Below are 26,365 nucleotides of genomic sequence, written 5' to 3' on the forward strand. Positions count from 1 at the left end.
TGGTAGTGCCAGGCGCACTGGTTTGTGTCAAGAACGCAACGCTGCTGGGTTTTTCACGCTCAACTGTTTCCCTTGTATCAAGAATGGTCCACCACCCAAAGGACATCCAGCTGACTTGACACAATTGTAGGAAGCATTGGAGTCAACATGGGCCAGCATCCCTGTGGAATGCTTTCGACACCTTGTAGAGTCCATGCCTTCATGAATTGAGTCTGTTCTGAGGGCAATACTAGGAAGGTGTACTTAATGTTTTGTACACTCAGTATATATGTCAATACACACATATACACAAAATATTTAGGTCAAATAGGGGATTGTGTTGTGCTGTGAGGTGTTACTTTATCTGTTTTTGAAAGCCAGGTTTGCTGTTCACTTGAACAATCTGAGATGGGAGTTCCATGCAATCATGGCTCTATATAATACTGTGCGTTTCCTTGAATTAGTTCGAGATTTGTGGACTGTGTAAAGAACCCTGGTGGCATGTCTTGTGGGGTAGGTGTGTGTCAGTGTTGTAAGTTGACTGCAAACTATTTGGAATTTTCAACACATTGTTTCTTAGAAAAACAAGAAGCGACGCAGTCAGCCTCTACTTTTAACCAAGAGAGATTGGCATGCATAGTATGGATATTGGCCTTCTGATTACAATGAAGACCAAGACATGCTGCTCTGTTCTGGGCCAGCAACAGTTTGCTAGGTCTTTCTTTGCAGCACCTGACCATATGACTAGGCAATAATCAAGATAAGATCAAACTAGAGCCTTCAAAACTTGATTTGTGGTGTGTGGTGTCAAAAAAGCAAAGCATCTCTTTATCAAGGACAGACTTCTCTCCATCTTTACAACCATTGAATCAATATGTTTTGACCATGACAGTTTACATTCCAAGGTAACACCAAGTAATTTAGTCTCCTCAACTTGCTCAACAGTCACATTATTCATTATGAGATTCAGATGATGTCTAGAACTTAGGGAATGTATGTACCAAATACAGTGTTTTAGAGATGTCCAGCACCAGTGTATTACTGGCCACCCAGTCTAAAACTGACTGCAACTCTTTGTTTAGGGTTGCAGTGATTTCACTAGCCGTGGTTGCTGACGTGTACAATATTGAATCATCAGCATCCATAGACATACAGGCTTTACTTAAGGCTAGTGGTAGGTCATTAGTGAAAATAGAGAACATTAGATGGCCAAGAGAGCTCCCCTGCAGTACACCACACTTTACATGTTTAACATTAGAGAAGCTTCCATTAAATAAAACTCTGTTCTATTAGATAGATAACTCTGAATCCATGATATGGCAGAGGTTGAAAAGCAATAACACATACTGTACGTTTTTTCAATAACAGGTTATGGTCAATAATATCAAAGGCTGTACTGAAATCTAACAATACAGCTCCCACAATCTTCTTGTTATCAATTTCTTTCAACCAATCATCAGCCATTTGTGTCAGTGCAGTACATGTTGAGTGCCCTTTCTTTATTAGCATGCTGAATGTCTGTTGTTAATTTGTTTACAGTGAAATGGCATTGTATCTGGTCAAACAAAGGTAAAGGGTGTTTTACCATTCTTAGGTAGCAGAATGACTTTTGCTTCCCTCCAGGACTCAGATTAAAGATATGACAAATAGGAGTGGCAATATAGTCCGCTATCATCCTCAGTAGCTTTTCATCTAAAGTGTTCAATACCAGGTGGTGGCCACCCTCACCATACCACTTGATCTTATGTAACCTCGGTATGTATTTTTTTTTACATCATTTGCTTTGGTGTTGTGTTGCTTATGTGGTTATTCAAGAGACCGCTATCTCAGCCTGGAGAACTCTCAAGGCATAAAGCCATAAAACCTAAAACATGTCACCCTCTAGAGGGCAGTATACACTAGATATCCTGAAAGAGTTGTCCATGTCTCACAGTTTTCTTTTCAGTGAACATTGACTGATAGGGGTTGTTGGAGACTAACTCATGTGAGCATTTTTCTTCCTTTATTTACACAAAACACAAACCTGTCCTCAGCTACAGGAAATCTGAAATGGGGTCCGGGAAAGGCAATGCATCCCAATAACAGTTGGGAAAAAATGTTTCTGTTCTTGGAGGAGCATGATAGAAAGTTGTCAGTCACCGCTGTCACATGCCATCTCCATTCTCTCAAAAACTTTAACATGCATCTGCACACAATGTGTGGGTGTGCCTCTAACTCTTGCACCAATTTGACTCTATTGTCAATGTTCAAAACGAGCTTGGTTCACACAGTCGGTTACATAGGTGCCGTGACCCAGTCTGTGAGGAGGAAGTCAAAGGAGGGTCAAACTAACAGAGATGGTTAGATAATAAGGTTGACATATTTGCTTAAATGCTTTTTGCCGAGTTTACTGATTGGGTTTGCCAGGGACTGTCATGGGCCAAGGGACCATGTTGATGATTAAAAAAAAGATCAGTTTTTGTTCTTTATATGGCACATCCACTGCTACCACAAACGGAACACGCGCAACATTTCACATTTTCATTTTAAGAAAACCGAGAAATAGTTAGGAATGACGTCTCCTGCGCACGGGGGCCGGACCGGGGATATCAGAGACGCAAAAGGAAGCGAGACATCCCACTTTCTCATGTATTGTTTCAATGGAAGTCAATGACCCAAGTAAACGTTGGTTTCTATGGAAGAGACACCCCTTTAAGTAGACAGGAACTGACACATTTTTTCCTATGGTAAATGGCCTGAGTGAGCCATCTTCATTTATCCAACGTCTTTGGATATACACAGACTGGCGGAGTGGAGCGAGAAACGGTGAGAGTAAAAAGGCTTACTTTATTTGGCCGTCAAAAAGCCACCCGCGTAACAATTTTATGTAAGTTAGAAATAAAAACATGACACATTGTCATTGAATATGCTGCATTTAGCTACTGAGATGAGGAATTTAAACACCCACTAGAAGCTTTATGCAGTGCACTCCCATTTTAGTCAAGGCCAGGCGGAAGGGCAGGTAGCTAAGTCAGTAGCTAGCTAACTATAGGGTTGTGGAAAACATATGTTACTAGATAAGATGGCTAACAAACGTGGAATGTATTTAAAATATAACTTTATCCAAAGATGTGTATTATAGTTTATATTTTGTATTGTGTACAGAGGCACATGAATGCACGGAGCTACAGTTAGCTACGTTAACTCGTGAAGCGTCGACCAATCATCAGTCGCTAACAGCAAGCTACTAGCAAGCTATTAAGCTAGTTAGGTAACATTACCTGGCATTTGTATTTTGAATTTGTTTTGACCTACTTGAAGGCTACGACACAAGTGTACTTTCTAGTTACCGCATGTGTATCTAACGTTCGTTATGTATTAATTTGAGTTAATCAAGTTTATTCTAAATAGTTAGCTACCGTTAGTTTGACTTGCGTCAACTGTTTGCTAGCTAGAGAAATTACCTTGTTAGGTGTTGATTGTTAGTCTGTAGTACTTGACTTGTTAGTTAGCTGTTTGTCCGCTCATGGGATGTTAACTGACTACGGTGCAAGAGGCCAGATCATAGCATCATAACAATTTTGTTTAGGTTGACATGTGGATGTCTGTTGGTTCTCCTGTTGTAGCCAAGATACTCGCTGCTGTAAAACAGCTAGGAGGGTGTCACTGGCAGGGATTTACAGTAGGGAAGTCAAATGAATGGGTTGCTGCACGGTCCCGTTGGAAAACTCTTTCTAGAGCGCATTATTTCAACATCTCTAAATGGTTAAACTAGGGAGAAATGTGTCATTATTGAACAAATCTGTACGTTTACTTGATTTACTATCATGTTAAATAAAGATTAATTAGATATTAGAAAATAATTAAATGTATAGTATATGCTACTTTCCATGATGTGGGCAGTATGTTTAACTACATTATGCAAACTGGCGTTTTGACCACATCGAATTAGGGGGAATCACATATCCCTTTTACCTCAGATTGGTGATGTTAGAATAACAATTTATAGTCAACACAATGACACAATATAAATAGTTTAAAACAGATCAACATATTTGGTTTTGTACTGTTGATTTTGTCAAACGCGTTAGGGGTCGCAGATCTTAGAACTCAGCTATTATTTTCTTTCTCACGGCACTGATCATTTGGGGCTGTCTCTCTAAAAGTCGCTGGCCACACACCAGTACACTGATTTGACAATCAAACTATCGCTTAAATAGCAGCCATTGTGATTCGTTTTAGTTAACAGGAAAAATATTTGGCAGACTCCTGAAATGTTTATTTATTTTTATTTTTATTTTACCGTTATTTTACCAGGTAAGTTGACTGAGAACACGTTCTCATTTGCAGCAACGACCTGGGGAATAGTTACAGGGGAGATGAGGGGGATTAATGAGCCAATTGTAAACTGGGGATTATTAGGTGACCATGATGGTTTGAGGGCCAGATTGGGAATTTAGCCAGGACACCGGGGTTAACACCCCTACTCTTACGATAAGTGCCATGGGATCTTTAATGACCTCAGAGAGTCAGGACACCCGTTTAACGTCCCATCCGAAAGACGGCACCCTACACGGGGCAGTGTCCCCAATCACTGCCCTGGGGCATTGGGATATTTTTTAGACCAGAGGAAAGAGTGCCTCCTACTGGCCCTCCAACACCACTTCCAGCAGCATCTGGTCTCCCATCCAGGGCCTGAAATCAACATCCACCATTCCAAAATATAGATATAAGCTTTCTACAAGTCCTCATCTAACCAATCATATATAGGTTATTGTGGCCTTTCAATAGTGTTAGTTTAACCCTTTAGACCCCAATATAATTCTAGGTTGCTGCTTTTGAATCCTGAGAATTTAAGATAATAGAGAGAGAGGAGCAACAAATAGGATACAATTGTAATCAGGAACATCTCACGCTCTCTTCCTTCCTTTCTTTTTCTCAACCATACACATACTTTCCTCCTAATAAGGGGTTTCATGATACTGTTACACACCTCCCGTTGCACACACACACACACACTCCTCCAATCAACTCTTGCTTTCTTGCCCTGACAGACTAACTACAGAGTTAGGCAATGTTAGCTGATTAGTTACGGCGCTGGGACAGTTTCCAAATGAATTGTATTGGTAGAAACAGGACAAAACAAGCAACTTGTTTGATGGCTATGTAAACAAATATATAATTCATCATACTGCGCGGGCATCTACTACCCTAACACGACAGCTAAGCTCTCAAGTAATATCAAAAGAAGCCAATGTATAAGCTATGAATATATCCACCCAGCAAACATGACAAACCATAACCTAAGCCCAACAGATAAACACAAATTACTTTAGCCTTCATTTCGGTGGCTGGTTAGCTAGTTGTCTTTGTGGCTAGCTAGTGAAAGTGACAGCTGAGGCAGCCCAAATTTAACTCTACACACAACTTTTCTTGCCTGACAGACTAGCTATGAATATGAATTACATTGGTAGAAACAAGACAAAACGACCAACTAGTTACCTGACTATATACAGCTAATCACCGCAACTATGTCCATGAGACGGAGGGTAATCATTCGAGCTCCACCGCTGACGTGCTAGCCTGTACTAATTAATTTATAGAAAGGCTGTTGACTGCCGCTATGAGGTCTGAAGGTTTAGCGCTCCAGCCCCAAATGTTTACCCTGTTCAGCATGATATACCCTGTTCAGCGTGATATACCCTGTTCGGCGTGATATACCCTGTTCGGCGTGATATACCCTGTTCGGCGTGATATACCCTGTTCGGCGTGATATCCCCTGTTCGGCGTGATATCCCCTGTTCGGCGTGATATCCCCTGTTCGGCGTGATATCCCCTGTTCGGCGTGATATCCCCTGTTCGGCGTGATATCCCCTGTTCGGCGTGATATCCCCTGTTCGGCGTGATATCCCCTGTTCGGCGTGATATACCCTGTTCGGCGTGATATACCCTGTTCGGCGTGATATCCCCTGTTCGGCGTGATATCCCCTGTTCGGCGCGATATCCCCTGTTCGCCGCGATATCCCCTGTTCGCCGCGATATCCCCTGTTCGCCGCGATATCCCCTGTTCGCCGCGATATCCCCTGTTCGCCGCGATATCCCCTGTTCGCCGCGATATCCCCTGTTCGCCGCGATATCCCCTGTTCGCCGCGATATCCCCTGTTCGCCGCGATATCCCCTGTTCGCCGCGATATCCCCTGTTCGCCGCGATATCCCCTGTTCGGCGTGATATCAATGGAAGTGATTAACATAAAAAGTTTTCCATTACACTTACTGCATTGGTGACCCATTTGAATCAAAATGCTGTCTTATACAAATTGTCCTCTAACCAGTGATGAACACATTAATTCCAGCCTCCAAGCTTTGGGCCTGTAACCGAAAGGTTGCTGGATCAAATCCCTGAGCCGACATGGTAAAATTCTGTCGTTCTGGCCCTGAGCAAGTCAGTTAACCCACTGATCCCCAGGAGCCGTGGATGTCAATTAAGGCGCCCCCCCCCCCCCCCCCCCCCCCCACACCGCTCTGATTGAGACGGTTTGGGTTAAATAAGGAAGACACATTTCAGTTGAATACATTCAGTTGTACAACTGACTACGTAACCCCCTTTCCCTGCATTTTTTTTGAGCTGTGTTTATTTATTTTTTACCCCCTTTTTCTCCCCAGTTGCGATCTTGTCTCATCGCTGCAACTTCTGTACGGACTCGGGAGAGGCGAAGGTCGAGTGACGCGCATCCTCCGAAACATGACCCGCCAAACCGCACTTCTTAACACCCGCCCGCTTAACCCGGAAGCCAACCGCACCAATGTGTCGGAGTAAACAACGTTCAACTGACAAATTCAGCCTGCAGGCGCCCGGCCCGTCGCAAGGAGTCGTTAGCACATGATGAGCCAAATAAAGCCCGCCGCTAACCCGGACGACCCTGGGCCAATTGTGCGCAGCCCTATGGGACTCCCGGTCACGGCCGGTTGTGACACAGCCTGGGATCGATCCTGGGTCTGTAGTGACGCCTCAAGCACAGCGATGCAATTCCTTAGAACGCTGCGCCACTTGTGAGGCCAGAGCTGCTGAGTTTTAACAGGACATGCAACCTCATCTCCCCCTCTCAAACAATTGATTTCAACTTGGCAATCGATGAGTGAATGACAAAACAGTGTTGCATTTCTCTCTCTGTTTTGAGGATCCCTGTATCTAAATGTAGCTGACTGTGTTCTGCAGGTTGTCCTCTAACCGGTGATGTACAAATATCTCCATTTTCCATGTGGTTTTTGAGTTGTGGTAGTTTCAACTGGCCGTTTCACTCAGTCAGTGATTACATCAGCAGTTTGCTTAGACTCTCTCTGACTCAGCTCACGACGGTCACTACCAACAGTTGTTGCAGCTTTGGTTTAAATTCAATTAATGACTTGCCCAGAGTTTAGAGTGGAGGTTGCACTCAGCCTCATCATCAACACTAAAACCTCTAGGCCTGCCGTGAGCCCAGAAGATAGTCACCACATTAGAATGTAGCCGAGACGACAGAGAAGGACATCTGGGCTAACGCTTCAGACAAATGTTTCAATGTTAATTTATGCTAATCCTGTTTTTCACAGGATTACCAGGGGACTCTTCTCTTGTCAAAAACAAAGGGTCAGTATGGAATTGTGCAAATAAAAACTAGCTCATAATAGGATAGATTCTCTGCTCATCTAACCTTGTGATTTTGTCTCTCTGGCTGATGCTGACTGTGTGGGGTATTTTTCTGTAATTTCCTGACATCTTAGTAGGGGGATTTCAGGGTGGAGTTGTTTGAATGAGTAATAATAGAAGACGTGACCTTATCGTGGCAATTTGAATAATATCAGTTTGTGTAGATTTTGGCCATTCTTTAGCACCATTAATTCCTGAACCACAAGTGGTTGACCATAATTCTTCTGACTCCAACCGTATTCAGTGCTAGCTTTGCAAGCAGAGGGTAAGAGGGGTGTGTAATGAACAGATACTTGCTATGTAAGTGCAAAGTGGTGACTCAAATTATAGGAGTGTGGTTTCTACTGGTCTGGAGAGATAGAGGAACCTGCCAGTCAGTGTCAGGCGCAGTGACAGCTTTACTATCATTGTCACTGGATTACCAGCAACATCATAGGAACCCCCCCCCCACTCTAAATAGCCTGCTGAAGTCTAGGCTAAATGTCAGAGTACCTATCTACTACTACAGTGTGGCTATTAACGAAATTTGAATTCTGTCCACCAATAATCTGTATACTGTTTTGACTCTTTTGTGACATGGCTAAGTCATTGTCTCTGTATGTGCACCTCATCTTCCCAGTTTAAGCCTGACATGGAGACATACCTCTGTCCATAGATTGAGTTATATGTTGGTGATGTCATGGTTTCAGCATGTTTGTGGTGCGTGGCTCACTCATTATTTCCTCGTTACTATGAGGGGAAAGACTGTTTAGCAGTGGAGGCTGCTGAGGGGAGGACGGCTCATAATGTCTGGAACGGCGTGAATGGCATGGAAACCATGTGATTGATTTATTTGTTACCATTCCACCTATTCCACTCCAGTCATTACCACCAGCCAGTCCTCCCCAATTAAGGTGCCACCAACCTCCTGTGCTCTTTAGGCTATTTGTTTTGTGATGAGAGAAATATTGAGGATGAGTAGAGCGGGAGGGAGATTGAGGTTGTTAAATAGATGTCCTTACATGGCCTGCAGTGCACGTGTGTGCAGTTGAGGGACTTCAGTAGGTCGTCCCAGTATGAATGCTGGGAGTGCAGTCAGGAATCATCAGTACTGGAGCAGACTTTCTTATGATTATCTATACATAGTGACTTTACCCCTACCTACATGTACATATTACCTCGATTAACCTTTACCCCCACACATTGACTCTGTACCAGTACCCCCAGTATATATATATTACTGTAATTTATTTAGTAAATTTTCTTAACTGCATTGTTGGTTAAGGGCATGTAAGCAGTTCACGTTAAGGTCTACTACACCTGTTGTATTCGGCGCATGTGAGGAATTACATTTTATTAGATTTGGTCACATCTATTTGAAAGTAGTTGTAGTTGACAGTTTTTCACCATCATTTGAACTGAAGAGTTTACGCTACCAGTGACTTTAAATCCACATCTTCAGCATGCCTCAGGGATAATAATCCTAATAGCTAAGTCTCTGTCCTCCTCTGCTTTTAAAAAGATGACAGTTTTCGCATGGCTCATGAGGACTACGATGTGTGGAACAGAAACTCCACTGACGGGTAGACTGTTTCTTCTCAGAAGTGCGTAGGTGTGTGTGTGTGCTTTCGCTTGCTCTCGCCCCTCCCCCCCCCAAAACGTACCTCCTATATGGTGAGGAGGATTAGTCTCTCCTTAAATGATTGATTGGTCTCATATCCAATGAGACTGTCTGGTGTCGGGAGCTGAAGTTCAAGGAGCTTCCCTCCCCTCAGTGTTTAGCCCTAGAGGGCTTGTGCTGTCAAAAGAAGGACACGAGGAGCATCCCAGATGGGCGGTGTTGTGGTTCTACGTTGACAATAAATAAGTATACATTTATTATTATCATCTTGTGCGCACACAAGGCCCAACCAAAACTTTACTTTCTCTTTTAACCCAACCCCTCTGAATTGGAGAGTTGCAGGGACTGTCACGTTGGATGCCCAGGGAGCTGCTGTTGTGAGCGGTCAACTGCCTTGCTAAAGGACAGAACTAAAGATTTTTCACCTTGTCGGCTCGGGATTCGAACTAGCAACCTTTCAGTTACTGGCCCAACGCTCTAACCGCAAGGCTATCTGCCAACAGATTTTGCCAGCTAGCCTCTTCGCTTTACTTTAGCAGAAAGATAGGCCTGCATATAGACCCAGTTGTCAAGCCCATGTGACGTACGGCAATGGATTTCAGTTACTGTATTCATAAACTGAATCTTACAGGGTGTGCTGCCTGCATGCATAACGGCCAGATGGTTGTGTGATAGGAGCAGGCGGCCTAAAATCCAAGCCTCTCCATTCACACCCACAGCTGGTTTGTGTTAGCTAAAGGGTGGGGTCATCTGGGGTCATATACTCCTCACCACCTCTGCCCTGGAGCTCCACTAATGTGGGTTCCCATTGTTATGTTGCTACTTGTCCTAACCATGCTAAATTCGGGAATTACTACGATCTTACTGGGAAAACTCTGTTTTACAATACTTTTCTGTCTCTTTCTCTTGTCTGTGCAGACTGTTGGGCTGTCCCGTGAAGAGATCCCGCCATGCGTGAATACAAGCTAGTGGTGCTAGGCTCGGGAGGCGTGGGCAAGTCCGCTCTGGTGAGTATTTTACTCTGGCCCCGACCACTGTTCCTGCTACTGTTGCCGCGATACGACGATACCAGATTTTCCTTGGTAAAAAAGAAAGCATAAAGCAGACTAAACTCTCTGGTCCTTTGAAAACCCACTGTGTGCTATAGCTAAACAGATGTGAGTCTGGGTGACAGCATAAATCTCTCTGCTTTGTGCTCAGTCCAGCTGTCCGTCTTTTATCTGTGTACCAACTAGCACAACTAGCTCCCTTGTGGCGCAGAGGTCTAAGGCACTGCATCTCAGTGCAAGAGGCGTCACTACAGTCCTTGGTTCGAATCCAGGCTGTAGCACATCCGGCCGTGATTGAGAGTCCCATAGGGCGGAGCACAATTGGCCCAGCGTCGCCCGGGTTTGGCCGGGGTCAGGCCGTCATTGTAAATAAGAATTTGTTCTTCACTGACTTGCCTGGTTAAATAAAGGGTTAAATAAATAAAAGCACAAGCCAGGGTAATTCAAATCTAGGCCTGAAGGTCCACAGCATCATGATTGTATATTCCTGCGTTAATGATGGGTTGTGATTTGTTGATCTGACTTGTTGTGTCCTCTCTTACAGACAGTCCAGTTTGTGCAGGGAATCTTTGTGGAAAAGTACGACCCAACAATAGAAGACTCCTACAGAAAGGTATGTGTCCCGGAAGGGCCAGGAATAAGCTGATTGCTAGCAGCTGGTCTGTGCGTCAATAACATGTTGTGTTGTGCTTTCTCTTCCTCTGTACCTCCTCTAATATTGTGTTTTCTTCTCCTCTGTACCTCCTCTAATATTGTGTTTTCTTCTCCTCTGTACCTCCTCTAATATTGTGTTTTCTTCTCCTCTGTACCTCCTCTAATATTGTGTTTTCTTCTCCTCTGTACCTCCTCTAATATTGTGTTTTCTTCTCCTCTGTACCTCCTCTAATATTGTGTTTTCTTCTCCTCTGTACCTCCTCTAATATTGTGTTTTCTTCTCCTCTGTACCTCCTCTAATATTGTGTTTTCTTCTCCTCTGTACCTCCTCTAATATTGTGTTTTCTTCTCCTCTGCAGCAAGTGGAGGTAGATGGACAGCAGTGCATGCTTGAAATCCTCGACACAGCCGGCACAGTAAGTGAATGTTTCTCAGTCTGTTTTTATTAATAATTTCTCAGCACTACCAAGACTAGATAAAATGATCAGCAGCTGCTAAATGAATTTATAGAAAGGTATCACTTATGGTGAAATGAAGAGGCTAAATGAAGAAGGATAGAGACATGTTGAACTATAATGACAGAGCCAAGCTTATGGTGTGTCTGTCCGTCCTACAGGAGCAGTTCACTGCCATGAGAGATCTGTACATGAAGAACGGTCAGGGCTTTGCCCTGGTATACTCCATCACAGCACAGTCCACGTTCAACGACCTGCAGGACCTGAGGGAACAGATCTTGAGAGTCAAGGACACAGAAGATGTGAGTATCTTCAGGAGATGATGTAGCATATCACCCAGTGTCCCCCTTGGTTTATAACTAGGACCCAGCTTTATTCCTAATCAGGCCACATGATCAGTAAAAACTCCTGTCGCTCGTTAAAACCAACCGGTATAGTTGCCACAGCACAATATAACATTTTCCCATGAACTAGTCTTTGCGGTGTAATCACAACTGAGCTCATACAGCAAGAATGAGATAAGGAAATATAATACAATTATTATTGCAACCCCTCCACATTAACCACAGTCCCATGTCTTGGTATTCCTTGTGTTTGGAGTAGCATAGTGAGAGAACTGGCCTCAACAGATACTCTCTCAGGAGGAGGATGCCCTTTTTTGGTGATCTGTAGAATCCCTTTCATCTCTAGCTCTCTTTTCCTCTCGCTTTCCTGTCTCCCCCCCCCCCCCCCCCCCTCTCTCTCTCTCTCTCTGGGGGCGGGACTAAACTTTCTTTGTGTGCCAATAGGGCCCCTGGACTTTGTTGTGATTGACTCTTTTCATCGCCTTTTGCTCTTTGTTCCCAACTGGCTTGCTGTTCCGTGGGGTCTGGCCCGAGGCTTTGTTTCCCCCCTGGCTTGCTGTTCCGTGTGGTCTGGCCCGAGGCTTTGTTTCCCCCCTTGGTTGGTGTTCCGTGGGGTCTGGCCCGAGGCTTCGTTTCCCCCCTGGCTTGCTGTTCTGTGTGGTCTGCCCCGAGGCTTTGTTCCCCCCTGGCTTGCTGTTCCGTGTGGTCTGGCCCGAGGCTTTGTTTCCCCCCTTGCTTGCTGTTCCGTGTGGTCTGGCCCGAGGCTTTGTTCCCCCCTGGCTTGCTGTTCCGTGGCGTCTGGCCCGAGGCTTTGTTTCCCCCCTTGCTTGCTGTTCCGTGGGGTCTGGCCCGAGGCTTTGTTTCCCCCCTGGCTTGCTGTTCCGTGGGGTCTGGCCCGAGGCTTTGTTTACCCCCCTGGCTTGCTGTTCCGTGGGGTCTGCCCCGAGGCTTTGTTTCCCCCCTGGCTTGCTGTTCCGTGGGGTCTGCCCCGAGGCTTTGTTCCCAACTGGCTTGCTGTTCTGTGGGGTCTGACCCGAGGCTTTGTTCCCAACTGGCTTGCTGTTCCGTGGGGTCTGACCCGAGGCTTTGTTCCCCCCTGGCTTGCTGTTCCGTGGGGTCTGGCCCGAGGCTTTGTTTCCCCCCTGGCTTGCTGTTCCGTGGGGTCTGCCCCGAGGCTTTGTTTCCCCCCTGGCTTGCTGTTCCGTGGGGTCTGCCCCGAGGCTTTGTTCCCAACGGGCTTGCTGTTCTGTGGGGTCTGACCCGAGGCTTTGTTCCCAACTGGCTTGCTGTTCCGTGGGGTCTGACCCGAGGCTTTGTTCCCCCCTGGCTTGCTGTTCCGTGGGGTCTGGCCCGAGGCTTTGTTCCCAACTGGCTTGCTGTTCCGTGGGGTCTGGCCCGAGGCTTTGTTCCCCCCCTGGCTTGCTGTTCTGTGTGGTCTGGCCCGAGGCTTTGTTCCCAACTGGCTTGCTGTTCCGTGTGGTCTGGCCTTCGGGGTGTGGTTCGATGTGGCAGTTACTGATGTTTGTCCCCCACGAGACCATAGGAACAAAGCCAGTATCACTTCCTCAAACTAGTCAGAATGAATCCAACATAACTAAAGGAATTTGTAATAAATTGACGTTTTTGACAAGGTTTTGTTCACACAAATTTACATCTACCTAAGGTGTTTAGTGCAATATTTATCAAGTAAAAAAACAAATTCCAATCCGCTGGGCAGGGCCCGGTTTCTCTAAAACGTCTTAAGACTAAGTTCATCGCTAGAATCTCCGAGATCGTTTTGGGAAACAGCATTATTAAAGAGCCACTGAACACGCCGATTGGCACGTCTGTTTTTCTGTTGCTCATTAGGGAAAAAATGATTTCAGTCTTGGTGTGTTTGCTGATCGATTCCCATTTGGATTGTCCTCCATATGACACTGTAGACGCGGAAGCCTAATTCACTTCCTCAAAATCCCCAGAATGAATCTAAGAATACTCAAGAAATCTGTAATTTTGACAAGGAAGTTTTAATGTTTCAGTTGTGCAATTTCATATCTGAGGTGTTTGGTGCTGTGTTTCTCAAGTAAAAAAATGGCCGACATGTCGTCTTATGTAACAGTCGGAGCTGCTGGACAGGTCTGTCTCACTGTCTATGCTACTGAATTAAGAGCTCTCACAGCAGCTGTTCGCCCCATGTTAGTGGACAAATGGACATCGTCAAATCAAAACCCAACCTTCATTTACCCGTTGTGACTCATGGATGTTCCAAACTCCGTTTTAGATGAGTCTGGCTTTATGACCAATTGTCCTATTTACATTTTGTAGTCAACATTTACACAAATAGCTGTTTCTGACTTGTATCGATGCCACATAGGGATTTGTGTTTTTTAAAGGCAGTCGCTCTTTAACGTTGCACTTGAAAACGCTCGTAATCTAACACCTGCTTCAGACCACTCGTAGAACGTTCTACGAGACGCATGTGGCAGGGTCTACTGGAAATGACGGACTACAAAAAGAAATCAAACCACGTCACGGACACCGACGTCACGCTTCCAGACAAACTAAACACCTTCTTTGCCTGCTTTGAGGATAATACTGTGCCACTGTCGTGGCCCACTAACAAGGATCCCCCCCCCCCCCCCCCCTTCTCCATGGCTGACAGGAGTAAAACATTTTAAACGTGTTAACACTCGCAAGGCTGCTGGCCCAGACGGCATCCCTAGCCGTGTCCTCAAAGACGACCTGACGCAATTGCCATCACTATCCCATCTGGACAAGAGGAATACCTATGTAAGAATGCTGTTCATTGTCTACAGCTCAGCATTCAACACCATAGTACCCTCCAAGCTCATCGTCAAGCTGGAGGCCCTGGGCCTCAACCCTGCCCTGTGCAATTGGGTCTTGGACTTCCTGACGGGCCGCTCTCAGATGGTGAAGGTAGGAAACATCTTCACTTCGCTGACCCTCAACACTGGGGCCCCACAAGGGTGCATGCTTAGCCCCCGCCTGTACTCCTTGTTCACCTATGACTGCGTGGCCATGCACGCCTCCAACTCAATCATCAAGTTTGTAGACGACACAACAGTGGTAGGCTTGATTACCAACAACGACGAGACAGCCGACAGGGAGGAGGTGAGGACATTTGGTGTGTGGTGTCAGAAAATAACCTCTCACTCAACGTCAACAAAACAAAGGAGATGATCGTGGATTTCAGCAAACAGCAGAGGGAGCACCCCCCTATCCACATCGAAGGGACAGCAGTGGAGAAAGTTTTAAGTTCCTCGTTTACACATCACAGACAAACTAAAATGGTCCACTAACACAGACAGTGTGGTGAAAAAGGCGCAAAAGCACCTCTTCAACCTCAGGAGGCTGAAGAAATGTTGCTTGTCACCCAAAACCCTGACAAACATTTACAGATGCACAATCGAGAGCATCCTGTCAGGCTGTATCACAGCCCTCAACCTCAAGGCTCTCCAGAGGGTGGTGTGGTCTGCACAACGCATCACCGGGGGCAAACTACCTGCCCTCCATGACACCTACAGCACCTGATGTCACAGGAAGGCCAAAAAGATCATCAAGGACATCAACCACCCGAGCCACTGCCTGTTCACACCGCTACCATCTAGAAGGCGAGGTCAGTACAGGTGCATCAAAGCTGGGACTGAGAGACTGAAAAACAGCTTCTATCTCAAGACATCAGACAGCAATCACTAACTCAGAGAGGCTGCTGCCTACATTGAGCCAATCACTGGCCACTTTAATAAATGGATAACTAGTCACTTTATACAATGCACTCTAAATAATGCCTCTTTAATAATGTTTACATAACTTACATTACTCATATCTTATGTACAGTTGAAGTCGGAAGTTTGTGAAAAACTCAGTTCCTGACATTTAATCCTAGTAAAAATTCGCTGTCTTAGGTCAGTTAGGATCACCACTTTTTATTTTAAGAATGTGAAATGTCAGAATAATAGTAGAGAATGATTTATTTCAGCTTTTATTTCTTTCATCAAGTTCCCAGTGGGTCAGAAGTTTACATACACTCAATTAGTATTTGGTAGCATTGCCTTTAAATTGTTTAACTTGGGGCAAATGTTTCGGGTAGCCTTCCACAAGCTTCACACAATAAGCTGGGTGAATTTTGGCCCATTCCTCCTGACAGAGCTGGTGTAACTGAGTCAGGTTTGTAAGCCTCCTTGCTAGCACTCGCTTTTTCAGTTCTGCCCACACATTTTCTATAGGATTGAGGTCAGGGCTTTGTGATGGCCACTCCAATACCTTGACTTTGTTGTCCTTAAGCCATTTTGCCACAACTTTGGAAGTATGCTTGGGGTCATTGTCCATTTGGAAGACCCATTGCGACCGAGCTTTAACTTCCTGACTGATGTTTTGAGCTGTTGCTTCCTACCTCACGATGCCATCTATTTTGTGAAGTACACCAGTCCCTTCTGCAGCAAATCACCCCCACAACATGATGCTGCCAACCCCGTGCTTCACGGTTGGGATGGTGTTCTTCGGCTTGCAAGCCTCCCCATTTTTCCTCCAAAGATAACAATGGTCATTATGGCCAAACAGTTCTATTTTTGTTTCATTAGACCAGAGGACATTTCTCCAAAGTACAATCTTTGTCCCCATGTGCAGTTGCAAACTGTAGTCTGGCTTTTTTTTATGGTGGATTTGGAGCAGTGACTTCTTCCTTGCTGAGCGGCCTTTCAGGTTATGTCGATATAGGACTCGTTTTACTGTGGATATATATACTTTTGTACCATTTTCCTCCATCTTCACAAGGTCCTTTGCTGCTCTTCTGGGATTGATTTGCACTTTTCGCACCGAAGTACGTTCATCTCTAGGAGCTAGAATGCGTCTCCTTCCTGAGCGGTATGACGGCTGCATGGTCCCATGGTGTCTATACTTGCGTACTAATGTTTGTACAGATGAACGTGGTACCTTCAGGCGTTTGGAAATTGCTCCCAACTACGAACCAGACTTGTGGAGGTCTACAATTGTTTTTCTGAGGTTTTGGCTGATTTTCTTTTGATTTTCCCATGATGTCAAGCAAAGAGGCACTGGGTTTGAAGTACGTCCACAGGTACACCCCCCCCCCCCCCCCCCCCCATTGACTCAAATTATGTCATTTAGCCTATCAGAAGCTTCTAAAGCCATGACATCATTTTCTGTAATTTTCCAAGCTGTTTAAAGGCACAGTCAACTTAGTGTATGTAAACTTCTGACCCACTGGAGTATAATACAGTGAAATAATCTCTGTAAACAATTTTTGGAAAAGTTACTTGTGTCATGCACAAAGTAGATGTCCTAACCAACTTGCCTAAACTATAGTTTGTTAACAAGAAATGTGTGTAGTGGTTGAAAAACGAGTTTCAATGACTCCAACCTAAGTATGTAAACTTCCGACTGTAACTACTGTATTTTATACCATCTGTTGCACCTTGCCTATGCTGCTCGGCCATCGCTCATCCATATACTTACATATTCTCATTCACCCTTTTAGATGTGTGTGTATTAGATAGTTGTTGGGGAATTGTTAGATTTAATGTTAGATATTACTGTACTGTCGGAACTAGAAGCACAAGCATTTCGCTACACTCGCATTAACATCTGCTAACCATGTGACCAATACAATTTGATTTGAGAAGTGTCATTAGATGCTTTGTTTTTGCCCTCCTGCATCACTTTATACACAGGAGTTCTCTGCTAAACATGGAATCATTGTTTATCCATCTCTATAACCTCCTATAACTTCAGAACGAAGTTGACTATTGGACAGTCTGAGATATGGCTCTTTCTTTGCAACTCTGGCTAGAAGGCCAGCATCCCGGAGTCTCCTCTTCACTGTTGACGTTGAGACGGGTTTTTTGCGGGTTCTATTTAATGAAGCTGCCAGTTGAGGACTTGTGAGGCGTCTGTTTCTCAAACTAGACACTCTAATGTACTTGTCCTCTTGCTCAGTTGTGCATCGGGGCCTCCCACTCTTTCTATTCTGGTTAGAGCAGATTGCGTTGTTCTGTGAAGGGAGTAGTACACAGCATTGTACAGGATCTTCAGTTTCTTGGCAATTTCTCGCATGGAATAGCCTTCATTTCTCAGAACAAGAATAGACTGTGTTTCAGAAGAAAGGTCTTTGTTTCTGGACATTTTGAGTTCGTAATCTAACCCACAAATGCTGAAGCTCCAGATACTCAACTAGCCTAAAGGAGGCCAGTTATATTGCTTCTTTAATTAGCACAACAGTTTTCAACTGTGCTAACATAATTGCAAAAATGTTTTCTAATGAACAATTAGCCTTTTTAAAATGATGAACTTGGATTAGCTAACACAACATGCCATTGGTACACAGGAGTGATGGTTACTGAAAGTGGGCCTGATAATGAGCCGTTTCTAGCTACAATAGTCATTTACAACATTAACAATGTCTACACTGTATTTCTGGTCAATTTGATGTCATTTTAATAGACAAATTTGATTCTTTCGGTTTAATTTTTTTTCCTGAAAAACTCCCCAGTCATTAATGATTACAAGCATACACATAACGTTATGCAGCCACCACTTTGCTTCAAAACATAGAGCGTGGTACTCAGTAATGTGTTATATTGGATTTGCCCCAAACAACACTTTGTATTCTGGACAAAAAGTGAATTGCTTAGCCACATTTTTAGCAGTATTACTTTAGTGCCTTGTTGCAAACTGGATGTGTGTTTTGGAATATTTTGTACAGGCTTCCTGCTTTTCAATCTGTCAATTAGGTTAGTATTTTGGAGTAACTACAATGTTGATCCATCTTCAGTTTTCTCCTGTCACAGTCATTAAACTCTAACTGTTTTAAAGTCACCTGTGCGGTTTCCTTCCTCTCCGGCAACTGACTTAGGGAGGACACCTGTATCTTTGTAGTGACTGGGTGTATTGATACACCATCCAAAGTTTAATTAATAACTTCACCATGCTCAAAGGGATATTCAATGTCTGCTTTTTTTATTTACCCATCTACCAATAGGTGCCATTCTTTGTGAGGCATTGGAAAAACCTCCCTGGTCTTTGTGGTTGAATCTGTATTTGAAATTCACTGCTCGACTGAGGGACCTTACAGATGTGTGGAGTAGAAGAGAAGGTAGTCATTTAAAAAATAATGTTAAACACTATTGCACACAGTGAGTCCATACAACTTATTATGTTACTTGTTAAGCACATTTCTACTCCTGAACTTATTTAGGCGTGCCATAATAAAGGGGTTGACTACTTATTTACTCAAGACATTTCAGCTTTTCATTTTTAATTAATTTGTAAAAATTGAAAAACATTGTTCCGTGTTGACATTAATGAGTATTGTGTGTAGTTCCAGTGACAAAAACATCTCTAATACATTTTTTTAAATTCCGTCTAACAAAACAAAATGTGGAAAAAGTCAAGGGGTGTGAATACTTTAAGGCACTGTATACAAAGATGCTTCAAATGAAACCCGATACGACAGCATTAAAATATGGATAGTTTACAGTATGCTATAGGCCCATTTTATTCTAATTGAAATACATTTCATGTTCAAAAAATTCTATTTCGCTACTGTCTAATTTGTCATGATGTGTGCAATGACGTGCCAAATCGGTGATGTCTTGCATTTTTGTTGGGTAAGCTTTAGAATAAGCTGCCTCAATATTTGCAGCCATATTGGTGGTAATATATCCATCGTCAGTATTGTGAAATAATTCTTAAGATAAGGTAAGATTTGAATTGAGAAAGCTGATCTGTGAGAAGTGCTTTCTTCCCCCCCCCCGATCCTATCAGTATCGACACGTGCTCCAACAACGCACTTAGCGACAGTTCTCTGTGAGCTTTTGGGAAAAGCACGTTACATCTTCGCCCGTTGTAGGAAAGATGCATCGTTAAAACCTTTGCAAGCCTAAATTCCATTGGAAAAATGGGTCCAAGTCTGTTTCACTGTCTGTGTTCTGTGGCAGTATTGGATAGAGTTGTGTATCCTGTGTTAGTGGGAAAGTGAGCATTGTTGAAATCAAAACCCAACCCTCAAGTAATTCTCACTTACAAACCTCTGTTTTGGACGAGACTGACTTTATGACCAAAATTCTCCTATTTACACTTTAGTCAATTTGCCTTTTTTCGGGGGGGGAAAGCGCAATAAATGTTTCTGACTAATATCAATGCCGATCAGATCAGTTATTTATTGCTTTCAGTTGCATTTAAAGCTTTTTTAGACTGTTTAATCTTTCATTGCCACTTGCAGGAATGCATGACCAACGGAAATACTTTCAGTTTTTTTCCCCTTTCTCGAGTCGATGGATTCTTGGTTGAGTTAGTGAGTCCAGTACTGCTCCAAGTGCTTGATGAGAATGCCACACACCATTTACTACCACAGGGTTGGAGAATGTGGAGACACTGAGGGCTCATGGTCTAGCCAGACTCGATTACAGACACTTTGTCCACAGAGAAGACACAACCTACAAAACAGAGAACACAGCAACGCTCTGAAATAGGGGCTAGATGTCCCACTATAATAAGCTTTGAGGAGTCTTGGTAGGATTTGTTAAAGGCTAAATGTGATACAATGTAACCATACGATTTATCAAAATGCAAGTGTTTTAATCAGTAGATAATTGACCAGTGCAAACCTGGCCACTACAATGAACCTAGACACCACAGGCCATTTCCTAACATTTAAACCAGTCTCATAAGGTGGTGACTGATGTGATTGGACCAGTGAAGGCTCTTCTCTCATTTGTATTTCCTTTGTTCACAAAACTTACTTATGCAAGAGATCTTGTGACTCCTGCTGTCTAAGCCCGCGTCTGTTCAGCTGGAGTAGTAGGCTAATGCCCGACTTGTGATTTCTCCATGTGTGAGTCTTGGACACGGGCAGCTTAACTTGCATGTCTCCATGCTGCTGACTGGGGACATTCTACAGCTACATTCCTCGCTCTGGCATTTGCTAGCCTGGAAATGCGTACCTTCGGTTCCACTCGGACTCTAGGGAAACCATCGCTCAACAGCCCAGTCTGAGAGTTTGTTTGGATTTGAAACTTCAGCACTACCTCTATGGGGCTGGTCCAAACATCTGCTTCCTGTCGTCTGGCCTACAGCCCTGTGAGAGAGGGCACTTTATACCACCCTGAGTAGGGTGAAGCTGCCCCCAAATGCTGTTCTTGCATTCCTGCAACAACTGCTCCTCTAATGCTTAAAGTTAGGATCTGGGAAGGAAAAACTGAACCTAGACATGCTTATATATATATATAGCAACTTCTACGTAGAGCTGCTCTTTCTAGCAGAGGTGTGAAGGTCTAAATGAAATTGGGATTCTTAATGTTAAGAAAAACCCCTAACCAATTATAATTATATTCTTTACGTAGATGCAGAAAGTAAACAGTGGGTCAGTTTCCGAAACAACTAAGATTGTTAAAGTACGAGGCTCAACTTCTCCACTGTTTTGGTGCCCTGGCTACCACGCTGTGAACAGCATGAAGCGAACCCGTGCACATGCGCAGATCCTGGGTGACAGCCAAGTGTTACATCTCCCTCAGTATCCTAGACTGTTCATTGATGACAGCCCCAGCTTTACTGAAATTGCGAGACATTCCAAGCCAAGGAATTGCGAGGTACAGCCTTTGATTGCTGATAGAGGCCTAGTGCACGGTTCTGTCTGCCTGGTGGCCAAACTGCCTATATTGTCCCCCTCTCTGTTCCTCGCTAGCTCGCTATGAAAGATGCAAGTGTTTAGTTCCCGTACTTCAGAGAACATAATCAGTCTCATCCATTCCAAAAATACTGAATATTAGGAGTCATCTTGACACACAAATGGGAGTCGACACCGGGAGTCGACGTGCAAGGAGTCGAGGAAACCAATTATTTTGGAATTGACTCTCCACTATTACATCATCGTCCATTAGCAGTTGGAAAAATGTCAGAGAAAGGCAAGCGACAGCAGTGAAGTCCTGTATGGCAACACTTTGAGAAGTTAAATGAGAAGGAAATGGCAACTTTGCGAGGTGAAAATGAGGGACAGTAGTGGTAGTACAGGTGCAATGCTTAACCATCTGAACGAGATGCACCGTGAGACCCAAACCGTTATATACATATATACACACACACACACACAGCCTGCCATGGTATCATTCTATGCAGCAGCTGGAGCATGGAATTAAATGTAAACACAGAGAAGCAGGCAGGAAGCTGATTTCTATCATGCGGGGTTGTCATAGTTTCCGCTTTTACCTACCTCCCTAGACAGCCAGAACAAACGGTCAGGATGTGTCTGAAAGAGACTCTCTCACAGACACACACATCCATGTGTTTTTCATCTGGTCCCAGTGAAATGCTTCAGTAACATTTTGATGTTATCCCCTGTTCTCTTCTCGCTCTGTGTCTCTGTCTCATCCCTGTTCTCTCCTCTCCCAGGTGCCTATGATCCTGGTGGGTAATAAGTGTGATCTGGAGGATGAGAGGGTGGTGGGCAAGGAGCAGGGTCAGAACCTGGCCAGACAGTGGAACCACTGTGCCTTTTTAGAGTCCTCCGCAAAGTCAAAGATCAACGTCCTCGACGTGAGTACTTATAATCAAACTGCTGACCAATGATTCAAATGATGATGCTATAGGACTGGATTTATACGGCTAGATTGGGCTTTTTAATGTGTCAAAGCACTAAACAATGGTGTTGCCCTGCAGATCTTCTACGACTTGGTCAGACAGATAAATAGTAAAACGCCTGTGGAAAAGAAGAAGGCGAAAAAGAAATCAAACTGTGTCCTGCTCTAAAGGTCCCCTCCACCCTGCAGCAGCTCTGAGCCAGGTGGGTAGATAACTAATACGCTCCTCTAATACCCTGACGGGTACACCTCCGGCCTTGCTGCTCGGCCTCCGGCCTTACTAGAAGGAGCACAAACCCCTTCTCAACTCACAATACGGACACACAATTTGGGATTTGTTTGATCAGTAGTTTATACACACTTTATTATTGATTTGAATGGCTGCTACTACAACTCTGGCAGTACATTGTCTTGTCATTGATGGAGTTGATATGGCCTGAGAGCATTCATGGAGAGTTGACTGCTCCCTGTCATTAGAGCTGGAAGGAAACGGCTACATCTGCTGGTAGCCTGGTGTGACTGTGTCCACATGACTACATACTCATGTCCATATTGCTCAGTCTTTATCCAGTTTGTAGGGCAGTCGTCAAAGCAGAAAGGTCTGGGACTATGCTACAGTAACTGTAGACTGTTTCATCTGTTCAGTCCCACAGTGAGGGGTCCCAGCCAGTCCAGCAGCCCCCAGGCAGTGTCTGTCCCCTCTGTCCTCGGCCGGCCACGCCGCCAAGAGCACTGTACTGGCACTAACGGGATTACAGACCCACTGTTCAGACTACAGGAGCTGCCAGGCTGGGGTAGAACAGCAGAGCTGGGAGGGCGGTGTCAGGCCCCGTAGCTCTCAGGCTGGTCTGAAAACACCCCCTACAGTTATCCATACCTACCCGTAGGTGTTTAAGTCTGAAGGAATTGGAGTGAGCAATATGGTAATGTCTCTGATGGCCTTGGGGAACATCTGCCATATTTCCTGTTCCTCTCTGGTCCCTTCAGTTGTGAACGCTTAGGGCAGTTGTCTCCATGTCCCTCTACTCACTAACACCTAGCCCAGCTTCTTTACCAAGCTTGCCTTGCCTCCACGCCTAATGGACTATATAGTCTCGTTATTGTTATTTCCTTTTTTTATTTAGCACATTTTTCATACTTTTTAACTCTGCATTGTTGGGAAAGGGCAGGTGACTAAGCATTTCACTGTAAAGTCTACACCTGTTGTGTTCGGCGCATGTAAAACTAGATTTGAATGAAAAGCAGGAATATGCACTGCACCAACTGGCCAGTAGAGGGCAGCACTTCAAATCAAATCACATTTTATTGGTCACACACTCTTAGCTGATTTTATTGCGGGTGTAGTGAAATGCTTGTGTTACTAGCCCCAACAATGCAGTAGTATCTAACAATTCACAACAATACACACAAATCTAAAAGTAAAAGAATGGAATTAAGAAATATATAAATATTAGGACGAGCAATGTCGGAGTGGCATTGACAAAAATACAGTAGAATAGAATAAAGTATATACATATGAAATGAGTAAAGCAGTATTTAAACATTATTAAAGTGACTAGTGTTCCATTATTAAGGTGACCAGTGATTCCATGTCTATGTATATAGGGCAGATAAATATCACTTGCTAGGTGATATAGTATAGGATATTTCCTTGAATGAAATCAAAAGTTTTATGTACTCCATTAATCCTCTCTCCACCTATAGAATGCTGTAATGAAGAACTGTTGCCCAGATTGGACCCGTGCCAGCATTCTGACAGCCCCGCCTCCCCCATCAGCCATAAACGGTGACAACACAAATAGCCGCCTGCTGATTCGCTAGTATCAAGATATCAAGGCAGGATACAAGGAGAGAGAAGACTGGTGTCTATCTCACTCAGACTTCTCTGATCTGACATCAGTGAGCCCTGAAGGACAATCTTCATTTCCCACATGTTGAACCACCATAAACTCTCTGAAAGTCTCTGAAATGTCAATGGTCTGGCCAACCGAGAGCCCCCTCCTTTTTTGAGAGTTTAAAAACGATTACCAACGAAGGGGAAAAAAGACTTCAGTATTTTACATCTTTGCAATATATCGTATTTGAAGACATGGAAGTTGACTTTAGTTGTATGAGTACAAATATCTGCAGACAGCATGATCACATCTGGTATTAAGTGTAGTAAGAACTTTCAAGTGGAAGTAGCAACTTTTTTATAGCCATACACCCATTTCCCAGTGCCAGTCGTGTCAATGGTGGACCATATGTATTTTGGTGTCGCTTAACTCCATGGACTTTCTCTTCTGCAAATATCTCTGTGACTTAATTTTATACTCAGTCACTGGGATTTCATAGTTCCCGTAATATATTCTAATGCCATTTTTTGCATAATAATGCTTGAGAAAAGGTATTTTATAGAAGAAATATGGGGGGGGAAGGATTAATTTCTGTCTCTTGAAGCTGAAATATATACTAAACCAACTTTAATAATGCTTCTTGTGTTTTTGTCAAATGATGTTCCAGCTTTTATGGATTATTAAATTTAGTACATTTTAATTATTTTGGTCATTGTATTTTGTGGATTTAACACATCTGACTTAATAATCATACAGTGTCATGTAAAACCAGCTCTATGATAATCATGGGGTTAAATGGGATGTGTACAAACTAAGTGGAATGTTGTTCCACCACCAACGATCAGCAAACAGTTGCACAGTGGCATTTCAATACAAAGCTATATGTCACTTCATTGCTCCCCCAATTTGCTTGGCAAATCCTGTCTGCAACAACCACCAGGGGGTACTGTGTGGGTGTAAAAGGGTTGCTCCATATTGGCCTATCAGGGCCTTCAGAAAAGTATTCACACCCCTTTTTCCACATTTAGTGTTACAGCCTGAATGTAAAATGGATTACATTTGAGATTTTTTTTGTCACTGGGATTGTTTTTTGAAATGTTTACAAATTATTTCAAAATGAAAAGTTGAATTGTCTTGAGTCAATAAGTATTCAACCCATTTCTTATGGGAAGCCTAAACATTTGCTTAACAAGTCACAAATTGCATGGACACGCTGTGTGCAATAATAGTGTTTAAAAGTGACATTTTTCAACTTCATATTCAGCACCAGCCCAACAACATGTGAAAATGGCGTGTTTCTATGTTTGTAGTAAAAAAGGAGAGCGAAGTGTTTTTTTCCAATGACATTGTCAAACAATTAGTAGGCAATGTCTACTCAAAATTGGTTAAAATCATAAGATGCACACCGATGAGGTCATTGGAAACATCTTCCGCTTGTTTTTACTACAAAACACTGAAACGCACCATTTGCACACGCACTGCTCGTCCACTATCTCATTCCAAATTCATGGGCATTAATATGGAGTTGGTCCCCCTTTGCTGCTATAACAGCCTCCATTCTTCTGGGAAGGCTTTCCAGTAGATGTTGGAACATTGCTGCAGGGACTTGCTTCCATCCAGCCACGAGCATTAGTGAGGTCGGGCACTGATGTTGGGAGATAAGCCTGGCTCGCAGTTGGCGTTCTAATTCATCCCAAAGGTGTTTGATGGGGTTGAGGTCAGGGCTCTGTGCATGCAGTCAACTTCTTGACAAACCATTTCTGTATGGACCTCGCTTTGTGCACGGGGGCGTTGTCATGCTGAAACAGGAAAGGGCCTTCCCCAAACTGTTGCCACAAAGTTGGAAGCACAGAATCGTCTAGAATATGATTGTATGCTGTAGCGTTAAGATTTCCCTTCACTGGAACTAAGAGGCCTAGCCCGAACCATGAAAAACAGCCCCAGACCATTATTCCTCCTCCACCAAACTTTACACTTGCCACTATGAAGGTAGGGCAGGTAGCGTTCTCCTGGGATCTGCCAAACCCAGATTTGTGTGTTGGACTGCCAGATGGTGAAGCGGGAGTCATCACTTCAGTGACCGCATTTCCGCTGCTCCAGAGTCCAATGGTGGAGAGCTTTACACCACTCCAGCCGACGCTTGGCATTGCACATGGTGATCTTAGGATTGTGTGCGGCTGCTCGGCTATGGAAC

General features: G+C 44.0%; 1 protein-coding gene across 3 annotated transcripts; it reads left to right on the plus strand.

Moving 5' to 3' along the window:
- The first annotated feature begins 2,624 nt into the window (after window positions 1–2,624).
- On the plus strand, window positions 2,625–24,871 carry LOC129851399 (ras-related protein Rap-1A-like). 3 transcript variants are annotated; one of them, XM_055917908.1, is made up of 9 exons: window positions 2,625–2,784; window positions 7,549–7,585; window positions 10,164–10,252; window positions 10,839–10,907; window positions 11,308–11,364; window positions 11,565–11,705; window positions 22,149–22,292; window positions 22,416–22,539; window positions 24,041–24,871. In XM_055917908.1, exons 3-8 carry the CDS (start codon window positions 10,196–10,198, stop codon window positions 22,503–22,505), a joined length of 558 nt encoding a protein of 185 aa, XP_055773883.1. In that variant the 5' UTR covers window positions 2,625–2,784; window positions 7,549–7,585; window positions 10,164–10,195; the 3' UTR covers window positions 22,506–22,539; window positions 24,041–24,871. The 3 variants fall into 3 exon arrangements, with proteins under 3 accessions (XP_055773883.1, XP_055773884.1, XP_055773882.1); XM_055917909.1 differs by lacking the exon at window positions 7,549–7,585 and having other exon boundaries at window positions 2,625–2,845; XM_055917907.1 differs by lacking the exon at window positions 7,549–7,585 and having other exon boundaries at window positions 2,627–2,784.
- The last annotated feature ends 1,494 nt before the right edge of the window (window positions 24,872–26,365 follow it).

The sequence above is a fragment of the Salvelinus fontinalis genome, chromosome 3, assembly GCF_029448725.1.
Source record: "Salvelinus fontinalis isolate EN_2023a chromosome 3, ASM2944872v1, whole genome shotgun sequence".
NCBI classification, from domain to species: Eukaryota; Metazoa; Chordata; class Actinopteri; order Salmoniformes; family Salmonidae; genus Salvelinus; species Salvelinus fontinalis.